We start from the raw sequence: 21791 nt of genomic DNA, 5'->3' as shown, positions 1-21791 counted from the left end.
TTAAATCTAGCCAGTTCCATGCTTCCATTTTAAAAATGTCTTTAATGAAGCATTTTATAATACATTATAATGATTTTGGATCATTTTATATGGAAAACCATGCATCTAATTCATGAAAGCTGGTGCAATGTCATTACCAATTACAATTTTACACACAATATATATATTTTTTAATCCAGTCAGCACAACTGATTCCTGAATATCAGTGTAAATGTGAGCAAAAATAGTTTTATTTGTACTTTGAACAGGATATATGGCAGAAAATGAATGACTCCTGGTAATGTTTTAAGATGTCTAATGGGGCACATTGATTCAAGTAGTCACTACTTTAATGAAGTCAGTTTATATGTGTTATACAGTGTTATATTGTATGATAAAACATTCACTTACCCTTCTATGATGTTGCAGCACATTGAGAGAAATGTTACAAGTTTTAATGCCGTGCGTGATTTTTGTTCCCGACGCTGTTATTAGTTAAAGTAGAAGGGCTATAAAAAGTGATGTGCAAAAGCTTCCTTACTAAAGAACACATGTTCAGACTACAGAGTACATACGTACTGTACTTCTTTGACGTGTGGGCAAGAAGCATACTTTTATGTTCCGTGCATCACAGTCAAGGTCAATCTTTATTGTTTTTCTTGGGAGACAGTACAGTAAGTCCTCAGATGCACACACATTCAAGAGTCCATGTCCTCTAATGAAGTCATTACATTATTAGCCAAATGGAGACACAGTCTTTAGCCCTGTTCTCTTTTTAAGTGACCGTACCATGTGCTGAAATCTCCATTTTATGTCTTAAAGTCACTTAAGGTCTTAGGTCTTCAGGTCTCGTGAAACATCTGGTGAGAAGATAGAGAAATGCATGACTGAGGTATTATTAAGCCTCTGGTTTGTCACCCTTTTCAGTGTTCAGAGAAAAACGTTTCTACTTAGACATCAAGCCCTCTTTTATTCATTCGCTGAATGGAATGTATAACCCTTGTAAAAATGCTTGCGGCAGACGTTTCTCACCATAATCCTGATGCAATTGCCCTCAGCCAACATTTTAGAGCCAGGAAGATGTATCATTTTGGCTTGACATCACAGGATGGAGTTGGATCAGCCTGATGCAGAAAGAACCCTGGGAGGGTTGAAACGAAGCAACATCACTGCACAAGTATGCGTTAATAGTCTTTATCTACTTTTATCCAATACTGGTCTAACCCCTCTAGATTACCATGAGAATAAAAAGTTCATTCCGAAATGATGACGTTAATTCACAGTTTCATGTCAATCTGTCCCATTCGTCCACCCATCCGTCCGTCCGTTCATCCAACCAACACTTTATCCTTACAAAGGGTCGCTTAAATTAGGGTGGAGGAGGATAGTAATCGATTGATTAATTGATAAAGAGGAACATTGTCGACTGTGTGTAATTGATTGTTAATTTACTGTTGTGAAGCAACTGAAGAAAGAACGCGTGCAGCTCCAGGTGAGGCACTGCTGGTTAATCCTCAAGCAGTTTCTGAAGAAACCATGTTAGGCAGATTGATTGATGAACGACTCACAAAAAGTAAAGCTATTTGTCTTTTTAGTGACATTTCAGGATATACCTAAAACACACTATAACCTTTACAACGGAACTTAATTTGATCTTCAATAAACTTTTGAATTCACATTCCCGACGCGGAGTGTGTTAAAGTGTTTGCAAGAGCCAATGGTTTGGTCAGCACATACATATTGTTTCTGTAGACGGTGCAGTGCAGAACGTGCACGCAAATATAAATGTCAGCCATTTCTAAAAGTCCATTTGGACTTTGAGTGTAGACAGTTGATTTAAACAGTGGAGCTCTCATCGTTAAGAAAAAAACGAAATGTATTTGGAATCGAGCCTTGCCGATCAGATCAAGCTGTTGTTAAGAGGCCTTCACCGCCAATGACTTTGTTTTGTGCAAGGTTATAGCGAGGCCAAGACTTCACAACTTGATTTAATGAGACCAAATATGTCTGGTCTCAATTTCACACAAACCCAAATGGAAACAAGCCTACTTTTGACATCACCTTGACAATCTCTCACGCATATTATCTAATTATTATTACCATTTGTGGTTTTAATAAGCAGTACAGTCCATTAGTAACCACTTTTGTTTGCTTTTGCGGGGGTTATGACTCAATCGACAAAAACTAGCAAAAATCTATAATATGTATATTATTTCCCCACCTAATCTTTCTAATTGCCGAAATTAATATTTTAATCCTTGTACATATTTACTTCATATTATGATTTCGGAACACTTTAACGTAATTTCAAAAGAAATGCTAAACAGCTCCACTCCTAGAAACTCCACTCAGACTACTAAAGCTTAAAAAAAAAAAAAAAAAAAGATGAATTGGAGGTTTTAACCTCAGAAGGCCAACACTGTGGCCAATCTCATCCTGCCAAAGCAACGAATGGAATAGTTGCCCAAGAATTTTGCAGAGCACAGCACAGTGGGTCTTTTTCACACTGTGAGCATGAGCAAGGGTTAAAAAAATGTGATTACTGCTACATGTTGGGAAACTCATCCCCTCATTTGCTTCTCGTCCAACTGAACACCCAACCACTTTACATTATTTGTCATGTCTTAAAAGTTCACTTTCTATTCATTGGCCTTGCGGGAGCTCAGCTCGCAGTCTCAACACTTTGACAACTCTGGTTTGTCGGGCGCCCGGAGACTGGCATAAGGAGTGGATATTTTCCCAGTGACTACAGGGACTCATGCCCTGAAATAAATGACTTACTTGATTCCAAGTGACAGATCCACTTCTTTACTTTGGCAGGCGCAGGAGTCACTTTGTTTGGAGGCGGCAATGGTTGACTCGTTAAAGCAGCCAGTGGGAACAGTAAATTCTGATTTCACTCGGATTCTGTGAAACAGAAAAACGTGGCTTTTCCTGTGAGTGAGTGCTGAGCCTTTTTCATTCAAAGAATTGTCCTGCAGGGGGAAGATGGATGGCAAGCTATGGAAAGCTAGTCATTGATTTACCAAGCAATATTTACATTTGCCAAAACACTTTCATCACTTTTTTTCTGGCAACTGTGTCAGTTAACAGTATTACACAAGATATACTTCATGCATTTTCAGCCATAAGTAAAATACAATGTGTCACGTCTCGTCCCCAGCCGTTCCACTATGTGTCCGTTGTCATGGTCTCTGTCTGTGTGCTCGCCCCTCCCCTCCTGTGTGTCCATGATTAGTTTTCTTATTCTCACCTGCCTCTTGTTACCTGTCGTGTATATAAGTCCTGTCTAACCCCTCACGCCCCCTCGGCTCATTGTTGTCTTCATGTCATTTTGGTTCCTGTCGTTTTCATGTCTGTTTCGGTTAGTCAGTCAGTCATGTTATCGTTTTGTTAAGTCATGTCAGTTTGCCGAGTCTGTCTTTTGAATTCCTCCAATAAACCCTAGTCCAAGATGCATTTGGTCGCCCTGCTCCATCCGATCCCTGACACAATGAGTGAGTTTAGCTCGGCTTACTTTAACGTCTATCTTAAATTAAGTAAAACAAAAGAGGTTTGTGTTACATTTTTGCCTGAGAACGATTTTTGGTTTGGGACGGTTCCTCAGCAGACACTTAAATGGTGAAAAGAAAATGGAAAATTGACATTTAGTTGAGAAAATGTCAGTGGAATATTATTTGAAGCTACTTGAATAGCCGGTTGGTATTTCTCACCTCTCTCAGTGGAAGGGAACATCAAACTTGTGTTTAAATGAGTGTTGCATAGTCACCTTCACTTTTATGATTTTTGTCTTGCTGCTGTTAGAAGTGGCAAGATGGTGCTGAGCGTCATGTCCTCTAAAATAGCTATCATCTGTCTATCTTCTGTTCAGGTCGGATGACAGTGAAGACGTGTTTCTCTCAGATGTTCATCTTATTGAGGTAGTGGTTGGTGTCTCAGCAAAAACTATCAGTTTACCGGGTCACACATTGACATCCTCTGGCAGAGCTCACTAACCCAATATGTCTGGAACTCACTCAACGCAGTACAGGAGCAGTGTAGTGCCAGAAGCCCTAGAAGCCAGTGCTTGGTGCGCATGGGCCACGTGGACTTTTCCAAAAGCCTCAATCCAAATATTCTCTGCATGCCACACTGATTCGAGAGTTGACTTCCCCATTTTCCCCAGACACACGCTATTTTCCTGGCTTGATCTCTACTACTCATCTCCTCTACTGTGCAAGGAGATTGATGGAATTGCACAAAGCTGCAGGAAATAAATCCATCAATGCATTTATCATTTATCATGCGACAAAAGTTTTTTCCGTGAATTCGAAGTAAATATTTTTTGGAATGTTTTTAAAATGATTGTAGGCTGTGACGCATCAAAAGAAGTAGAGGTCTGTGAGGGACCTGGGGCTTTAGTAGGGACTACTTTAATCCACCTCTTAATACCACCGCAGCCACATCACAATTGTAGAAACCATCAATCCTACACAAAAATGCAATAAAACACAAAACAGTGTCATCTGGAGAAGTTCAGGATCAATATTATTTATCTACATGACAAAATATCAAATATTTGAAGAAAATATTTGCCAGCGATGCTGATTTTTAAATGTATTTATGTGTGCAGATGGCTACAGATGTCTTTTGCTGATGGAGCTATGATTGGCTGCAATATGTTTTGCTCTGCCAGCCAATGACAGCATGGAAAGATGGCAACAACTTTGATGAGGGCCACCTGTAAGAATGAATTTGACATTTGATTGGTTCAAAAAAAAAAAAAAAATCCCAGCGCGAATATTGTTTAAATTACTTTGGCTTGCAATCATGATTCTGAAGGCTCCGCACAGACGAGGCAAACACAAAGACGCTAACATCTGATTGGACAAAGAAAAATTAATTGAATAATAATTGAAAATCTTCTTACATCCATTTGTTCTGGAAACAGTGCACCCAAGAGAAACACTACCAAGTGAAACAAACAGACTGCTGGGAATAAATGCATATTTAGGATTTGTAAATGTAAATCAGTGCTTTTCTGCCCCTGACTGGATCCATCCCTCCATTTACCGAAACTCCTCATTTTGCTCTATCTCAGTCATCTTGGGTTCTCAAGGCAGTGTGCACTCTGGACTGGTCATCAGACAGGACATGCACTTCAATTTATGTTGAACAAAGTCTAAATCTCAGGGAGTTGTGACTTTTATTTTGCACTTTTGGATTATCCAGATTTTGTACCAAACAGAAGCTTGTGTGTGTAGTTTATATGTTCTCTATGAATGTTTGTTTTTGTCAGTATAGCTCTCCATCTGTTTTCTGTACCATTTGTCCTTGGAGCCCGACTTTGACTCTTTTAAAATTATTATTATTATTATTTAAAATGCATCTTGATTGATGTTTTGCACATCAATTAAAAGAATCCTATTTATACGATAAAAAGTCCAAACATAGTGGTGTACAAATGATTTATTTATGAAAAAGAACAATCTTACACAACAACAAAAAATTGACATTAACATTTTGTGCAAGGGAATGACCATGCCGCAGATGTATCCTGGAAGAACAGAATTTCTGCCAACTTAGACAAATAAACATTTTAAAGGGTTGGTTACCATACATGAATATTCACTCTGTTAATGAAGCCATTGCACTTGTTGGCATCATGTTAAAGCTCTTGGCCATTAATGTGATAATGTCTCACTGTGTAGCACATACCATAATTAGGATCCAAAGAATTAAAGTGAAAATAAGCCTCCAAAAAGACACATTTTCATTATTTCACTGTTAACGTTACTGGCAAAGTCAACTGCTATAAAAGTGTTTAAGTGGCATGAACTTTGACAATAATGAGAGCAAGATGTAAACATGTGATTATTGACATTTATGATTCCCAATTATGCGCTTTGTCAGTGTGAACAAATAAATAATATGTACAAACCCTAGAAAAGAAAAGCAAAAATACCTAAAACAGAACAAGCATCAAGCATAAATAATTTACAAAAAGAATTATAATACAGACTGAGTATAAACATCTTTGGCATTTGCTGAAATGGCTTCTCAAAACTCAAGTCACGCAAATCCACATTCAAAATTAAAAGAAATGACACGCCACAGTAAAAAGAAGTTTTGGTTACTGATACTGTTATTGTGACATACTGTACAGGAGCCAAGAAAAAAAGAGCCTCAAACAGACCCCAGTTTTGGTCACATTGAAAAGCACACACAGAATCAAAGTGGTTGTACAATGAATCCTTTAAAAATGTAGTCATAAGTACATGAGTTATAATGAAATATTCTGCATAGATTCTGCCAACTCATGTTCGTCCTCCAGCGCACCCTCAAGAAAGGGGAACGTATACAAACAAGTCACCCGCAAAACAGGGAAATCAGAGTCATGGTCTCCTCTCCAGCGTGGAGACATGGAAGAGCACGGAAAGTCTCCTTTACATTAAAATGCATTCAGTGACGATGCGATGCTTACTTTGAGATCCCCCCCCCCCCCGCGCTCGCCAACTTGATTCAGTTATCTGCGGAAACATGGAGGAAATAATGGCTATTACTTGTTTGTAATCAAGACACCGTGGTGAGAGCATCAGAGTCAAAAGCGCTGCAACAAACGTGTGCATGGGCATCATGAATGATTGCAAGAGGTCTGCAGGCTTTTCCACATTTCAATGCTGGACAGAAAGTTGGAAGTCCTTGAAACACACATTATGTGCAAACACAGGCGCGCGCACGCATACTCAAGGTCTTCCACAATGCATCTGGTGCATTGTACACAAAAAAAGCTGACAAGCACAAAATAGAGCATGACATTATCTTTGGAATATTTTGCCACAACACGTAACACACACGAAGTTACCTTGTCAACCTTGTCGGCAAGTCCAGCTCATCTGAATATCAAAAGACAGGTCGAAGGGTTTTACGACTTTAAATACAATTCAAGGGCCGGCGAAACAATTGAAGGCTTCTTGTGCGATAGAGCGTTTTTTTTGGGTTATGCCTGATTTTAAACAAACATTCAACTCACTGCGGTATTGGGCACACGTCAAAGAGTCATGCAGTGTTAACAAGGGGAGAGCAAATTTTGTATTCACTCTGTTATCTGGATCTTCAACGATGGCTGAATTGTCAGTCAACACAAGACCAAGTTCCAGAATTCTGATGATGATTAGGTTCACCCTTGGGTGAATGATATTAATCTTTGTAGTTTAGAATATAGTTTTGCTGCTGAGACATTCATTGGCATGGATTCATTTTTGCAACATGGTCTTGAATAAACTTATGATCTTTATCTTGAGTATTTGTGTGTTCCCGTTGACAAGCCTTATTTGCAACAATTTGTTCACATGTGGGAGTATTTTGTGTATTTTATTTTGAAAACAATTCTTGAAAAGCAACTCAAGGCTAGGCCTTTTATTAACATCTGCTAGCTGTTTATGTTGAACGCTGCACATGATGAATAGAGTTATATATTACTGTACGTGAACCAATTTTTTACTTTTGGGTCTTGACATGCATGATAAGTTTGGAAAATCCCGAGCTTGTGCTTTCCTTTCCTTTTAGAAGTTGCGCAGCTCTGACTCCAACACATTCAATGTATGACAACTACAGTGTAAGTGCCAACGATAAACTATTGGGCTTTTTTCAATTCCGCACTTTCCCTGGAGTTTCTATAGCTGATGTAAAAAAAGACACACAGGCTGCATTGTTCACACGCTCCCTTGCAATAAACACAATATAACACAAAAGAGCATGTTGTCATGAAGCCAGGATGGGCTCATGACACTCAGGATATGAACGCCTACAAGTTCATGAAAATCATGGTCATTCAAGATATTTCAAATGTTTTCTACTAACCTCTGCACTCATATTTGAGGTCCGAGAAGAAGACCAGCTCTTGGGAGAAGACGAACAATCCTAACCTTCCGCCAGCAAACGTCTTGTCATAAACTGGTCCCGAGTCAGCCATGATTTGCTTACCCTCGTATACAACAACTCTGCAAATGTGACAAAACTCATTATAATTCTTCACTGTGTATATTCACAATCTAGCCACACACAATAAGATGTATCAAAAGAAGTATTAATTTAACCCAGTGCTTCTCAATTATTTTCTGTTACGCCCCCCCCTAGCAAGAAGAAATCTATTCGCGCCCCCCCTCCCCACCGTGACTATCCTAACTTGTCTTGTAAGTCGTAAAATGTTGCACTGTCGCAAACGTGACAGAAGTAACAATGAGAGCGCCACTGACCCCTGCTGTAGTAAACCCGCAATTACACTTTATTCTAGTACTGCCCAAAAAAAAGCCTGTTCCCCAGGGTCACACGCGCCCCCCCAGGAATAGCACCGCGCCCCCCAAGGGGGGCGCGCCCCACTATTTGAGAAGCACTGATTTAACCAAACCTCTTCTTGTATGATTTTGAAAACAGAATAACAAAGTGAATATGTTACCTGATGAAACCAGTTTTCGGTCTATGGATGAGGTGCCATCTGTAAGCTGTGTAATCTTTCCATCCAATATTTTTGGGGTCATGCCACAGAGTGCGTACCTATATTAAATTAATCACAGCAGGGCGTTTAAAGCAAGCAAGCAAAAAAAAATAAAAAATCATTTAAAATTGTAGCCTACCTCTCCAGGAGTGTTGCCCGTGTGCCACAAAGCATTCCTGAGGTGTTCTCCACTGCCGGTGGTGGAGTTGACCACTTTGAGTGACACGCCAGAAATGCCGAAGGCCTTGGAGGGCTTGTCCTCCCAGTAAGTTTGCGTGATCTGCTTCCACATTACCACATAGAAGCGCCCGCTCGACTGGTAGCCAAAAACGAAGCCTGCATAGTCATCGTCCCTGTCTGTGTTGACGTACATTGTGCCACTGAAGTCCACAGCACTGAACTCATCGAAGCCTGGCGGTGCGAGGACAAACGCATGATCATTCAAACCTAATTCTGCTTTACCGATTGTAATTTTACAAGCCATGCTCACCTACGGCAATGCCTGGGTCAGAGTTGGCAGTCTGCACTAACTCTTTGCCCTGGTGCCTCACCACCCAGTTGGGATCGATTTGAGTGGTTCCCTTCGGGTCCAAGTGGACCATCTGGAACTTCCTGAAGTCTGTGCTGCTGATGGCGCTGTTCTCCGGACACACGTCGAGGATATCTGGGATATTGTCATTGTCAAAGTCATCTTTGCAAGCATCACCTCTTCCATCACCTGGTAAAGACAAAAAAAGACACAAGAGGACAGGCTTGAACTTATTCAGTTTAGTATATCACAGCGACCCTGCTAATATACAAATGGATACAACATTTGAATCCTAATGAAGTGACCAGTGAGCATAGTTAGGCACATTTTCCACATCACTAAGGATGAAGCAGCCATCTTTTGTCATGGCGTGATAACTATCACTGATGATATCCGAGGTCCACTCGAGCCAGACAGCAGGCTTGGAGCTCCCAGCGGAAAGGTTACCGTGACTCATGAAGGCCGCTGCATGGAAGTAGCTGGCTGCTTTCTGTCATCATGTTTGTTATGGCACACGAGACTACACTCCTGTCAAATACACACTATCTGACAAGCTGTGAAGAGAGTGAACGCATGGGTGACCAGGGCTTTCCTTCGCAGCAGTCTGTTTCCAGTTACACACAGCTGTATAAACTCCAGGTAACCCTGCACAATTTGGGCACAGCAAACTAATCAAGAGCCAAGTTAAAACAAATACAAACTTAACAATCTGGCATGTGCCCTTTTGGGGTGCTCGCTGAAGTCATGTGGAAGGACATCACCGATGCCAACACTCCAATCTTTCCGCTGGCGCGTTTCATGCACGACATTCGAAAAACTCAACAGAGCAAACTTGAATACCAGATGAGGGAGAGTGGCATCATCACAGGTGTTTTTTTGCGTACAGGTACACTCAATTATCAGAAATGTGTATTGCTTCGACAAACCTCACATGTGTCACTGTCAGTGAACGCCACATCCGCAGATACAGAACAGGAACTACATGATCACGGACAACCGTAATTTATTCCATCTATCAAATTTCGCTGCCAATCTAATAATTACTGTTTCTTTGTATGACAAGATTATTTCCGTGGCCTTCGTTATTACATACTTTTTTGAGGCTGATAGCAACCATCTTGTAAAGCCCTTTCTGGCACCTACGCCTGAGCCATCATCTGACCATTTGGCTTTTTGGTTAGAGGTGGTCAATGAATTGGATATATTCCCCTCCGTCGAGTTCAAAGTTAGTCATAATAAATTGTATATCATCGACTATATTGTAATGACGTTGATACTTTTATGTACTTTATGTGGAATGAAAATGATTATAAATGCCAAACAACTTGTGATTCTCACCATCAGAGTCCAGTTGGTCTGCGTTGGGGGTCAGTCTGCAGTTGTCCTTGTCATCGGGCACTCCGTCATCATCATCATCAAAGTCACATGCATCTCCTTTGCCGTCCTTGTCGTGGTCAGCCTGGTTGGCGTTGGCCACGTACGGACAGTTGTCCTGGTTATTCTGATGGCCGTCTTCGTCGATATCCTGGTTGTTGTCACACTGATCTCCAACCAAGTCGTTGTCTATGTCCATCTATTGGGACAATACAAAAGATTAGGAGTATGGAGACGTGATGTGAAGTGTGCTTTACAGTACCTGCAGAGGATTGTGCAGTAGGGGACAATTATCACACTGGTCGCCAACTCCATCCATGTCTGTGTCCTTCTGGTCCGTATTGTAAACGAGAGGGCAGTTGTCATTCTCATTGAGGATTTCTACGGAAACAAAGTTGGATTCCGGGTTAAGAAGACAACAGTGGCTTGGCAATAATTATCCCAGTTTGTGAATTCTTTTACCATCTCCATCAATGTCAATAGCACAGGCATCTCCTTCCCCGTTGTGGTCCGTGTCAATCTGGTTAGGATTGTGCTCATAAGGGCAGTTATCACAACGGTCTCCTACTTCATCCTTGTCAAAGTCAAACTGCCGAGGGTTGTAAAGCAGGGCGCAGTTGTCCTGAGGTGGAAAAAATACACTTGTTAGAGGAATCTGCAAGTCAGCTGTGCAAATGTGTAAAACAAACATCTCACACCCTTTCATCCAAGATTCCATCATTGTCATCGTCTTTATCACAAGCGTCTCCTTGGCCATCTTTGTCAAAGTCTTCTTGTCCAGAGTTGGGTAGGCTGGGGCAGTTATCCTGGAAAAGGAGAACAGGGCTTCTAATTAATTGCTGCTTTGCAAGGGGAGGGGGGTATAACAAGAGGTAATTGAATAACATAGACGACCTTCTTGCAATGGTAGGTGGCATTGGCTCCACAAACAAGGTTCTGATTGGGCCAGCCATCGAGGTCAGAGTCCTCCCCGCAGATATAGCCATCACCAGCATAACCGGTACGACACTCACACTTGAACATTGGATCACTGAAATGGCTGAGGTAAATACATTCAGCAGATCTATGACAGTTGTGTGTCTTGTCCTTGCAGGGATTCTCTGGCTCGCACACCTGCGTGACCCCCAAAAAAAGGATTAGAACGGTGTCAGATTATTGTCATCCGTCAAGATAACATCAGCTCCAAAGTTAGATGGTTAAGCAATACATTTTAGACAAAGTACTTCAGAGCATTACTGATTTGATCAAATCTCACTTAATGCATCAAACATCCCACTGTGGCTCACCACAAAAGGCTGCCACTCATTACGGGCGGACCAAAATATGACTCTGCTTTGAAAGCCACTCCATGAGTGCAAAGAGTAGAGAGTGGCAGTGAAAGCAGGCCTTTGATCAAAAACTCTGAAATGGAATCATTGGCTGGCAACCGGTTCAGGGTGTCCCCCGCCTACTGCCCGATGACGGCTGGGATAGGCTCCAGCACGCCCGCGACCCCAGTGGGGACTAAGCGGTACAGAAAATGGATGGATGGATGGATGGAATCATTTACTGCCAAGCGGTGAGACAATTTCAGTATACCCAAATCAAATAACTGAGTAACTGGGGCATGGCATCATAGGCGAGCATCTGCAAAAGCCAGTAAAGGGGCAAGGAGTAGTTTAGTCAAAGATCCAGTGTATCTTTAATTGTGGAAATAGTGAGCTTCAAAAGATGTTGTTATCCAAATATGTATGTATATTCTCAATCACTCACAGATTTGTTGTGGATACTTTTGTAATTTGATTTTAGAAGACTTAATGCTGCCACTTTTTTCATAACAAAAAATGACCATTGTATGTCAACTTCAGGCAAGACCTATGCCTCACCTGCTTGTTCTTCTTAGCCTCCTCCACGCCCATCCCGAAAGGTTGTGTGCCCTTGTAGCGTTTAGGGCAGGGCAGGCAGTGGAAACCTGGATCGGTGTTGACGCATCGCTGCAATCCACCCGCGTTGAAGCAGATGTCAGACACCATGTCACACTGAAGGAGGCGGGAAAGAAATAAAAAAGCCCATCAGTCTTGAATATCCCTCTTCATTACATGTCATCGGACAAACAAACAAACATTTACCTCATTGATATCCTCACAGTTGGTCCCATTACCACGGTAACCATCTGGGCATGGCCCACACTCCCAGGAGCCATCTGGAGAACTGGTGCAGTCCACCCCCCCAAAGCAGGGGTTAGATAAGCAGCCATCTGCAAATGTAAATAAAATAAACAAATGTCGTGGAGTCATTAAAAGAGAGAAAGAGAGATCTTTAAAGTCTGAAAATGGATCCAGACATTTCAACAGAATCACAATCTAAATCTGTAGTTGCTATCTTACCAACGGGACAATCTTTTTTATTGCAGCTGTCCCTGTCATTGACCTCTCCGATACACTTCCTGCCACCATACTGAGGATGAGGGCTGTTGCATTCCCGCTTGCGACTTTTGATCCCACCACCGCATGATGCTGAGCAGGTTGCCCATGGAGACCAAGGCCCCCAACCTCCATCGACTGATAAAACGGAGATTTTGTGTCAGCAGCACAATAGTAAGCCGTGTTTGCAGATTCTCCCACATGACAAAAAACAGCTCATGAAAACAGTTCATTTCAAGATTACAGGGGGTATATTCACTTAACACGAGAAGAAACTTAATGACATTTAGGTCAAGGCTAGTCCAAAACACCTTGTGAATCATAGCGCTGCTGTGATACTCACTCGGACACGGCTCTGCAGTACAGCGCTGAGTTTCTCTGCCGTTCCCTTCGCAGTCTTTGCCCCCCAGCTGAGGCATGGGGGCATTGCAGTGGCGTATCCTGGTAATCTGGCCCTCTCCACATGTCACCGAGCAGGATGACCAAGGTGACCACAAGCTCCATCCACCATCCTGGCGAACTGAAACATCAGGTATACAAAGCAAGCGGCACAGATGCAAATTATCCTTTAAGATTTAAACACACAAAAAAGCAGTCTAATCTGCCAAGATATAAAAAAATCAGCCACGGGTTCTACAAGTAAATATTATGTGATGTTGGAGGCCATGGCTCACTTTCAAAGATACCCCAAGATTCTTGTGGCAGTGTTTACATCACGCTGCGTAAGCTATCATCCAGCGGTTAGACTTCATTCAGCCACTCACACAGATGGTGTCATGTTAGCCTCTAGCAATAACAGGACAATCCCCCAAGAAGCCAATAAATTAATAATAATATAAATAATAAAATAAATAAATTCATCCAACAATATGTAGCAAAAATCCCCAAACTCTGACATTTTATATAAAATGTGAATGGCCAAAAGTGAGTCACTGGGCTTTGGGACATGAGTTAAGGGTTTATTTGGAAATAAATTCTACTGGGCACACCCTGCAAGCTGACCAGCTCCCTTCACTTTTTGAGGACATTATCAAAATAACAAAAGATCATAAAAATGAGTCGTATTCTTACCGCGACTGTCACATCTTCCTGGGCTGCACTTGCGAGTTTGTATCGAAGGTCCTGTGCAGGGGTTACTGGTTGCGTCACATGACCGTCCCCTCTGTTGAGTTCCAGTCCCGCAGGTGACTGTGCACTCTGTCCACTCAGACCACGGGGACCAGCCATGGTCGCTGCCTTTTGCTAGACAAAATTAAAAGCACAAATATAATTAACAGCAGTTTTAATTGGCGTAGGCGCATTTATAAACTTTTACTCGTTACAAATGCATCGATTGAATATGTGGTAAAAGTTTAGAATCAGAAACTTTTTATTGTCCCTTGAAGGGAAATTAAAATTTAAGAGCACATAAAAGCCAAGGCACAACATAACATGACATAAGACTATAAAAAAAATAATAACCCACACTTGTTAAAAAAATGAATAGATAAATAAATGGAAACATCATAGTTGTACACATAATGGCAAACACATGTACCATCCGTTAGCAATCATACGTACAAGTATGATGTTTCCTTTTATTTTGTTCTTTTTATTGAATTTGTTTTTTTACTTGTTTTTTTTTTTAAAATCATGCCTAATGTCATATATTTATCAAAGTAATAAATGGAAAACGTTAATCTGGTTATACTATGTAACAATCAATCTTGGTCCCGTTTCTTGAGGACCGGTTTACTAGATGTTTTAAATGTTTCCCTGCTGCAACAGACCTGATTCACATGATCGGGATAATCCAGACCTTGGAGCCAGGAGATTTATACAACATCCAGGAAACTGGTCCTCGAGGAACACGATCAAAGTGTGGTAACATTTTTTAGAAGCATTTCTTAAATGAAAGATAAATCCTGCAAATCAAGTGGAGTTGAATGTGTACTATAGTGCTGGTGTAAGCGGGAGGAGGATTCGGAGCAATAGTTGCTGCCACTAAGTACTTACGCAGACACACAGGACAACACTCGCCATCGACGAATGTAGGGCTGGCACAGGCCACTGCGGGGCAGGTAATTTGGTGACACACTACCTTGGACTCCTGTCATCAACAACAATTAAATTCAATTTTGTATAACTCGTCATGTAACAAAAATATATTGTTTTTATTGTTGATGGATAAAACAACCCAATCTCCGTACAAATCTCTCAATATTACGGCAATTTATTTTGCTAGCGGAGTGTGGATTCAATATAATCTGGATATCCATGTGGGGGTTGTGTATGTACTTGGACCTCACAGAGGCAGTCATTCACATATTTCCAGAAAAATAATCCAGCTTCAGCACTTCAGCGCTTAATTCATCAAATTGTTTTGTACCACATCCTGAAGAAATGAAGTTGTTCCATTTGAGTCAGCTCTACCTGGCAGGTACATTTGGTGCAGCTGTCGACAACCCAGTCTTCCTTGTCGTCGAAAAGTCGGCCATCCTGCCAGCACATGTTCTTCTCCTTGGTGTTTTTCATCTTTCCGAGGGCCTCCTTCATAACGGTGTTCTCCTCCGTCTGACATACAAAAAGCACAGATATGTTTGCATTTAGAGGTGTCACAATCGTTCTAATGCAGTAGTTTGCCGTGTTTCATTAAGGTAGGCACCTGTAGGTGTGGATAACAATCAAGAATGAGTAAAAAAAAACGATTATTGCACCAAAATACAGTCCAAATGAAAACATCCACCTATCAATCACTGCTTACTTTGAGGCACAATAGGCTCAGAGTAAATGTAAATAGACCACAAGGAGGAATGATTGATGAGAAAATGTAAATACTTGTAAATGTGGTTCGAATTACTATAAATAACAAACAGTGAAACAGTTCCAAAAATTTCATTGTAACTTCCAACCCAATTGGAGAGCAGTAAAGTCTGTGGCTGGACTCCTGCACACTTGGCAAGTGTCCGTGGATAAACTGCTGCCAAGATTTTGTGTGCTGAAGAAGGAAGGCAGCAGTGTTGCGGCGTTAGATTCTAAGACACCACTCGGTCTGGAAGAGCCTCAGGGACCCTTTTCATCTCGACCATTTTTTTTCCGAGCTCCGTGCCCAGACTCTCTTATTGCTGGGAGGCTCCCTGAGGAAACACATGGGCTGTTTAAACACAGCCAGACATTAGGCTGGACCCCGACGCTGTCACGGGAACACTTCCTATATCCACATGTTGCATGTCATAAAATCTGTCTGACACACAATGCCACATATCACAGGAGTCAAATGCATAGCACTACCTCAGGTACAACACTTGCTGCTTTTCAATAAATCTGGGTTATCCCGTAACCTCTCACCTTCTAAAATGACACGACAAATGACAATGACATTTCCTCCAAGGCGTCTTGCTGAAAATGAATCGATATATCACCCAGAACAGAATCTGGTTACATCATCCCATCATTTGCTACTTACCACTTTTTGCAGGCCGTCAATAAGATTACTGACAACCACTCTGAGACCATTGAGCTCCTGAAACATAGTGCTCAGCTCCTCGCAGGAACGGTCGCACATCTCAGAGCCCACGTCACCTCTTTTCTGCCCAATGATGTTGGTGGTGATGGAAGGACTCACATCCACAATCTCTGAGCTCTCGCTTACAATGTTGGCATCATCTGGAAGACAGGAGACATCAGAGGGATGGAAAACAGAAGTCAGGCAAAGCAGGGATTTCCCAGGCCAAGCACGACAATGTGAGGATTAGAGTGTTTATTGTGTTCCCAAAAGCAGATGCTCCGTCAGCACTCAGGGAGACGGTTAATCTTTCCACGGTTAGCTGAGGGAGAGTGGGAGACTGGGTGGGGGGGAAGGGTGTGGGCGGCAGTAGAGAACTTGCAAATGTGGGTGTTCTCCTCTGAGATGAGAAAACCGTCTATGTCATAAATCTTCATCATCCTTCGGGTAAGTGTACATACACTATATAAACTGACCACATGGATGAACTTATTTCGAGGCTGGCTATTTTGATGTTCTATATGATCACAAAGCAAAAACAATACAACCAATATAGATTAACTTTAGTATCTCTTCTCTCCCTGACCTGACTTCACATTGCATTGAGATGGTGATATCTATAGTTTCAGCCAAATAAATAGCGTCATTACCGTATTTTACGATTATAAGACGCACTGTCGATTTTTGAGTAAATTTATGGATTTTAAGTGCGGTTTATTGTCCGAAAAATACAGTATATCAGTTTAACACAGTTCAATCAATCAATTATACAGAGTTCAGGGTGTCAAGATCCGATCGATATTGGCTGCGATAGCGGGATAGTATCGAAAGTGCAGGAACACATGGTGGGATATATATATATATATCATGATTGTGTATTTCAAATTTCAGAAGCCTTTACAACTTGTGACCGATGAAAATTGTAAAGATATTGCATACTGCCAACAAATATGTAATTCATGGATTCATCCAAAGAAATGAGCAACTGTTTCTAGTAGCTAGCTGTGATCTCAATAGCACAAAGTGGAAAGTCCACAGATGCCACTCATGCATACAGTATGACATCTTTACAGCCCAATAAGCCACATGACATTTTAAGCGTTTGCTTAAACCCTGTTTAAGATTGCTTTTCTTCCTGAAACCACAAAATGGGAGTTATGACATGATGAATTAAGTGAATGCGTGACAGAGAAAGTAAAACTTTGGATCAGGCTTTATAAATAGGCAAAGATTAATGGCAGAACAGGGCACTCTAAATCAACAAGTCGTCCAAAATTGCCTGACAACAAACCGGCTTGAGTTAAAAAGTTGTGTTTTCTTTCCAGCTTGGTCTGCTGGATTCATTCAAATCTCTGGAGGGCTTCATGCTGCGTGTGCATGACAAGTATGAAAGGATTCACACACCATTCACTCCCTGAGACACACTACATTTTTCTCTCAAAATTCCAAAAACGATTACTGGTAGCTTGTCACCCTTTTTCTCCTCACTTTTTGAGCCATTTTTAAGATAAATGCTGGAATTTTAAACCTGTTTGTGGCACGCAAAGCACATCTCATATGGATTCACTTTGTATGCAGACCGGGTAACCAATAACACAATTAGATACATATTTATTTATTCTGAGCACCGCTGAGGATCAGCAGCTACGATTTCTCACGAGAGCATTGATTGAGTTGAGAAAAGCAACCTAATCAGCCAATGTAGTGACTTCACTGAATGTGCGTGCGTATGTGCAGCTGTATGTCGAGGCTCACTCCGCAGTGTGGTATTCGCTTTCCCTTTCGTATTTTCTTTCCCGTGGCTTTACTCGTGGTCCTGTGCAATGGAAATAATAGAGTGTACGTGTATTTTTGCGGTCCACGCCACCTCACAACCTTCAGGCCACTAACTGTTTTTTTCTTGATGGTAATGCTGGGAAATCTTGCCACACATCTAATCTGCAGTTCCTTTGACCCACTTTAAAAACGAAGTTCAAATTGTGAGTCAGCTGAGCGCACGCAGTGAAACTTTTGGTGTGGGAACTTCGTGCGGTTCTGATCTGACTGCACACTCACGCACATCTGCAAATATAATTATGTTTGACATAACCTTTGGCTTCTCGAGGTCGCACAAATAGAAACCACACTGGTTGAACACATTGGGGAACTCTTTGATGGGTGACTGTTGTTTAAGTACCAAAGGACAGAATGTAAAGTCATTTCAGAGGGATAAAAAAACAGAAAAGAAAAAGAGGCTTTACCTTGCTTAGAGACGTCACAGCCTCGACTCAGCAGGATGTCCTCAATTGTGGTATCAAAGATGAAGCGCACATTCTGTAGGAGACCCTGTTTGGTAAGACAAACATAATAAAAGGATCATTATGCTATCAAATCTACATGTGGTTTTGCAGCATATCCATCTATCTATCTATCTATCTATCTATCTATCTATCTATCTATCTATCTATCTATCTATCTATCTATCTATCTATCTATCTATCTATCTATCTATCTATCTATCTATCTATCTATCTATCTATCTATCTATCTATCTATCTATCTATCTATCTATCTATCTATCTATCTATCTATCTATCTATCTATCTATCTATCTATCTATCTATCTATCTATCTATCTATCTATCTATCTATCTATCTATCTATCTATCTATCTATCTATCTATCTATCTATCTATCTATCTATCTATCTATCTATCTATCTATCTATCTATCTATCTATCTATCTATCTATCTATCTATCTATCTATCTATCTATCTATCTATCTATCTATCTATCTATCTATCTATCTATCTATCTATCTATCTATCTATCTATCTATCTATCTATCTATCTATCTATCTATCTATCTATCTATCTATCTATCTATCTATCTATCTATCTATCTATCTATCTATCTATCTATCTATCTATCTATCTATCTATCTATCTATCTATCTATCTATCTATCTATCTATCTATCTATCTATCTATCTATCTATCTATCTATCTATCTATCTATCTATCTATCTATCTATCTATCTATCTATCTATCTATCTATCTATCTATCTATCTATCTATCTATCTATCTATCTATCTATCTATCTATCTATCTATCTATCTATCTATCTATCTATCTATCTATCTATCTATCTATCTATCTATCTATCTATCTATCTATCTATCTATCTATCTATCTATCTATCTATCTATCTATCTATCTATCTATCTATCTATCTATCTATCTATCTATCTATCTATCTATCTATCTATCTATCTATCTATCCATCCAGGGCTAAAGGAAACATTTGTGACTCTTAAGTTCAAAACTTTACATAAAAAAAAAAGTGAGCAAGATTTAGTGTGCATAATTAAGCTCTTAATTTTGGAAAATAAAGTTGGAGGGATCAGTGGACATACTTCCTATGTATCTACTTTCCTATATAGTTAATCTGGAATGTCATGTTTTTTTTTTTTTTTTAAACTGTCCTTGTTAGTTGGTTCTGTATGCATTTCTTTATGCTCTATGCTCGTTTTATTTTTGTGTGGTGATCATTGGAATATTTTTTGATTAAATCTAAAAACTTACAAGTTCCACATTTTTAGAGCCTCCCGTGAAAATAGGAATTGAAATATTTACATCATGCTATTTTCACTCAGCTGCACATTTTTATTGCGTGCAATTCAAGGAGCATGACACCTAATTGATACACAGACGCATAAGCAAGTGAGATTAAGGGAGGGGGAAACCTCCAAGGTGAGATGTTTGTGGTTTCAGCAATTTGCTCAGGGGCACTTGAACAGCTCAAACAGCTCAAATTAAAACTTCAACCAGCCAAGTCCTCTTGGGTTGAGCTACTGACCCATCAAGTTCACAAAGAGTAGATCATGCATTGTTTAAATTCTAGAAGCCCCCCCCCCCTTCTCCTGCTTCTATTCATGCTTGCATATATTAAACAAATAAAGGCTTCATTCTTTCACTCTCCCCCTACATACACATTCACTGGTACTTGGAAAGTTGCAATTTAGTGTCTAAATGTGGAACAATGAGCTGCTGTGGAATGTACAAACTGTTGGTTAAAATGAACTTAACCCATAATTGAAAATCAAAACAGCTTACCCATGCAGCACCAGTGCATGGCAGGCCTGACTCACCCTGAAGTGGTTCTCCCGGATGGATCCCTTGGCCACATACATGCGGCTACCCTCGGCCTGCAGGTGCTCATAGAAAGGCTCGTCCAGGATGACGCTGTCCACCAGGCTGCAACCCACGTACAGGTTGGCATTCTCTCCGTGGACCTGCAGGGTCAGATTCTTCCACTGGGAGTCAGACAGGTCCACGTCCTCGAACGAAACGATGTTTTGAGCCCCTTCCAGCCAGTAGACCAGGTCCAGGGAGTTTGCGCGTCCATTGGACACGATTTCAAACTGGCGCCGTCCCTCGGCATCCTCGAAGCCCAGCAGGGTGCCCCGAGAGCTGCGATCCTGGCGGATGCTGGCCACGAACACGAAGCCCTCGTTGTGTTGGATCTGTCGCATTATTTGCCCGAGGATGGCGGGGCTCACTGGGGGCAGGTGGTCGAAACGGATGAAGCGGTATGCGGGGGCATCAGAATTCTGGCCACGGAATTGCTTAGCCCCCAGCGTCCTGCGGCTGATGTGACTAACTTCGAACAAGTCGAAGGAGGTGTCGTCCTCCTGCTCGCCATCTACGAATTTAACGCACATGCATTTACGATTAAAATATCTCAATTAACGCATTAAATTGCATTAAAAGACTTTTAATTACCTTGAGCGAGCGCGTGGAGGAAGAGGAGTGATGGGAGCAAGTATCTGAGTATCATTTTGCCTTCGAACACAACAGCAATATTAAAAACACTATTAATTAAAACACATTATTTTTTAATCGATGCAATAAAACTGTATTTTGACAAGCTTGTATGTATTATCTCGTATCCGCACGCAACTTTGCAAAAGCAGGAAAACTTACCTAAAAATGAGTAAATCCAGCAATGATGTTGAAAAAGAAAAGTTTAGGCGATATAACAACGGCACCTCCAGTACCGGAGCAGGAGATCCCACTCCTAGTGACTACATCCACAGACTGGAGGACAGAGCCACTCCTCCTGCCTCTTATAGTGGGCCCACGGGGGAGGGAGGGCTGTCAATCAAATCGAGCCACTGTGACCCGCTTGTGATGGGCTGCGAGGAGCCAAAGTTACATCATTACCTTCGGATCGCATCATGAGCTTTACGCACACGCGTGCGCGCTACCCACGCTCACAGAAATGATGCCTTCCCCATGCCCATCCGCCCCATGGCATCCACTCCCCCATTCATTTAAATTTACTTTTACGAGGAAAAAGAGTTTCACTATTTGTCTAGCTGCACTTTCTGATCAGTGTCTGACTTTTTGTTCAATTAGAATCTAGAGTTATTTATTGTGATGTGGATCTAATAGGGCTGACTTGGGGCAAGAAGTGGGATGATTGATATTGTAAGAATTTAAGGTATTAAAAAACAGGAACAGCAGAAACGTCAAAGTACGTCAACCAGCGAGTAGTAACAA

The 21791-nt window shown here is 41.1% G+C and overlaps 1 protein-coding gene across 1 annotated transcript; it reads right to left on the bottom strand.

The window, feature by feature from the left end:
• Nucleotides 1-6449: 6449 nt before the first annotated feature.
• thbs2a (thrombospondin 2a) lies at nt 6450-21439 on the bottom strand. Its single transcript, XM_061285337.1, has 22 exons — nt 21213-21439; nt 21012-21071; nt 20378-20931; nt 18485-18569; nt 16206-16405; nt 15173-15313; nt 14756-14849; nt 13832-14002; nt 13104-13280; nt 12725-12898; nt 12467-12594; nt 12224-12376; nt 11253-11471; nt 11057-11164; nt 10821-10980; nt 10621-10739; nt 10323-10557; nt 8946-9173; nt 8595-8866; nt 8417-8514; nt 7822-7961; nt 6450-6854 (listed from the first exon to the last, which is right to left on the bottom strand). Exons 2-22 carry the CDS (start codon nt 21064-21066, stop codon nt 6820-6822), a joined length of 3546 nt encoding a protein of 1181 aa, XP_061141321.1. The 5' UTR covers nt 21067-21071; nt 21213-21439; the 3' UTR covers nt 6450-6819.
• Between the last annotated feature and the right edge of the window lie 352 nt (nt 21440-21791).

This window comes from Syngnathus typhle, linkage group LG8 (genome assembly GCF_033458585.1).
Source record: "Syngnathus typhle isolate RoL2023-S1 ecotype Sweden linkage group LG8, RoL_Styp_1.0, whole genome shotgun sequence".
Taxonomy (NCBI): Eukaryota; Metazoa; Chordata; class Actinopteri; order Syngnathiformes; family Syngnathidae; genus Syngnathus; species Syngnathus typhle.
This window is presented reverse-complemented; position numbering and strand designations above follow the sequence as displayed.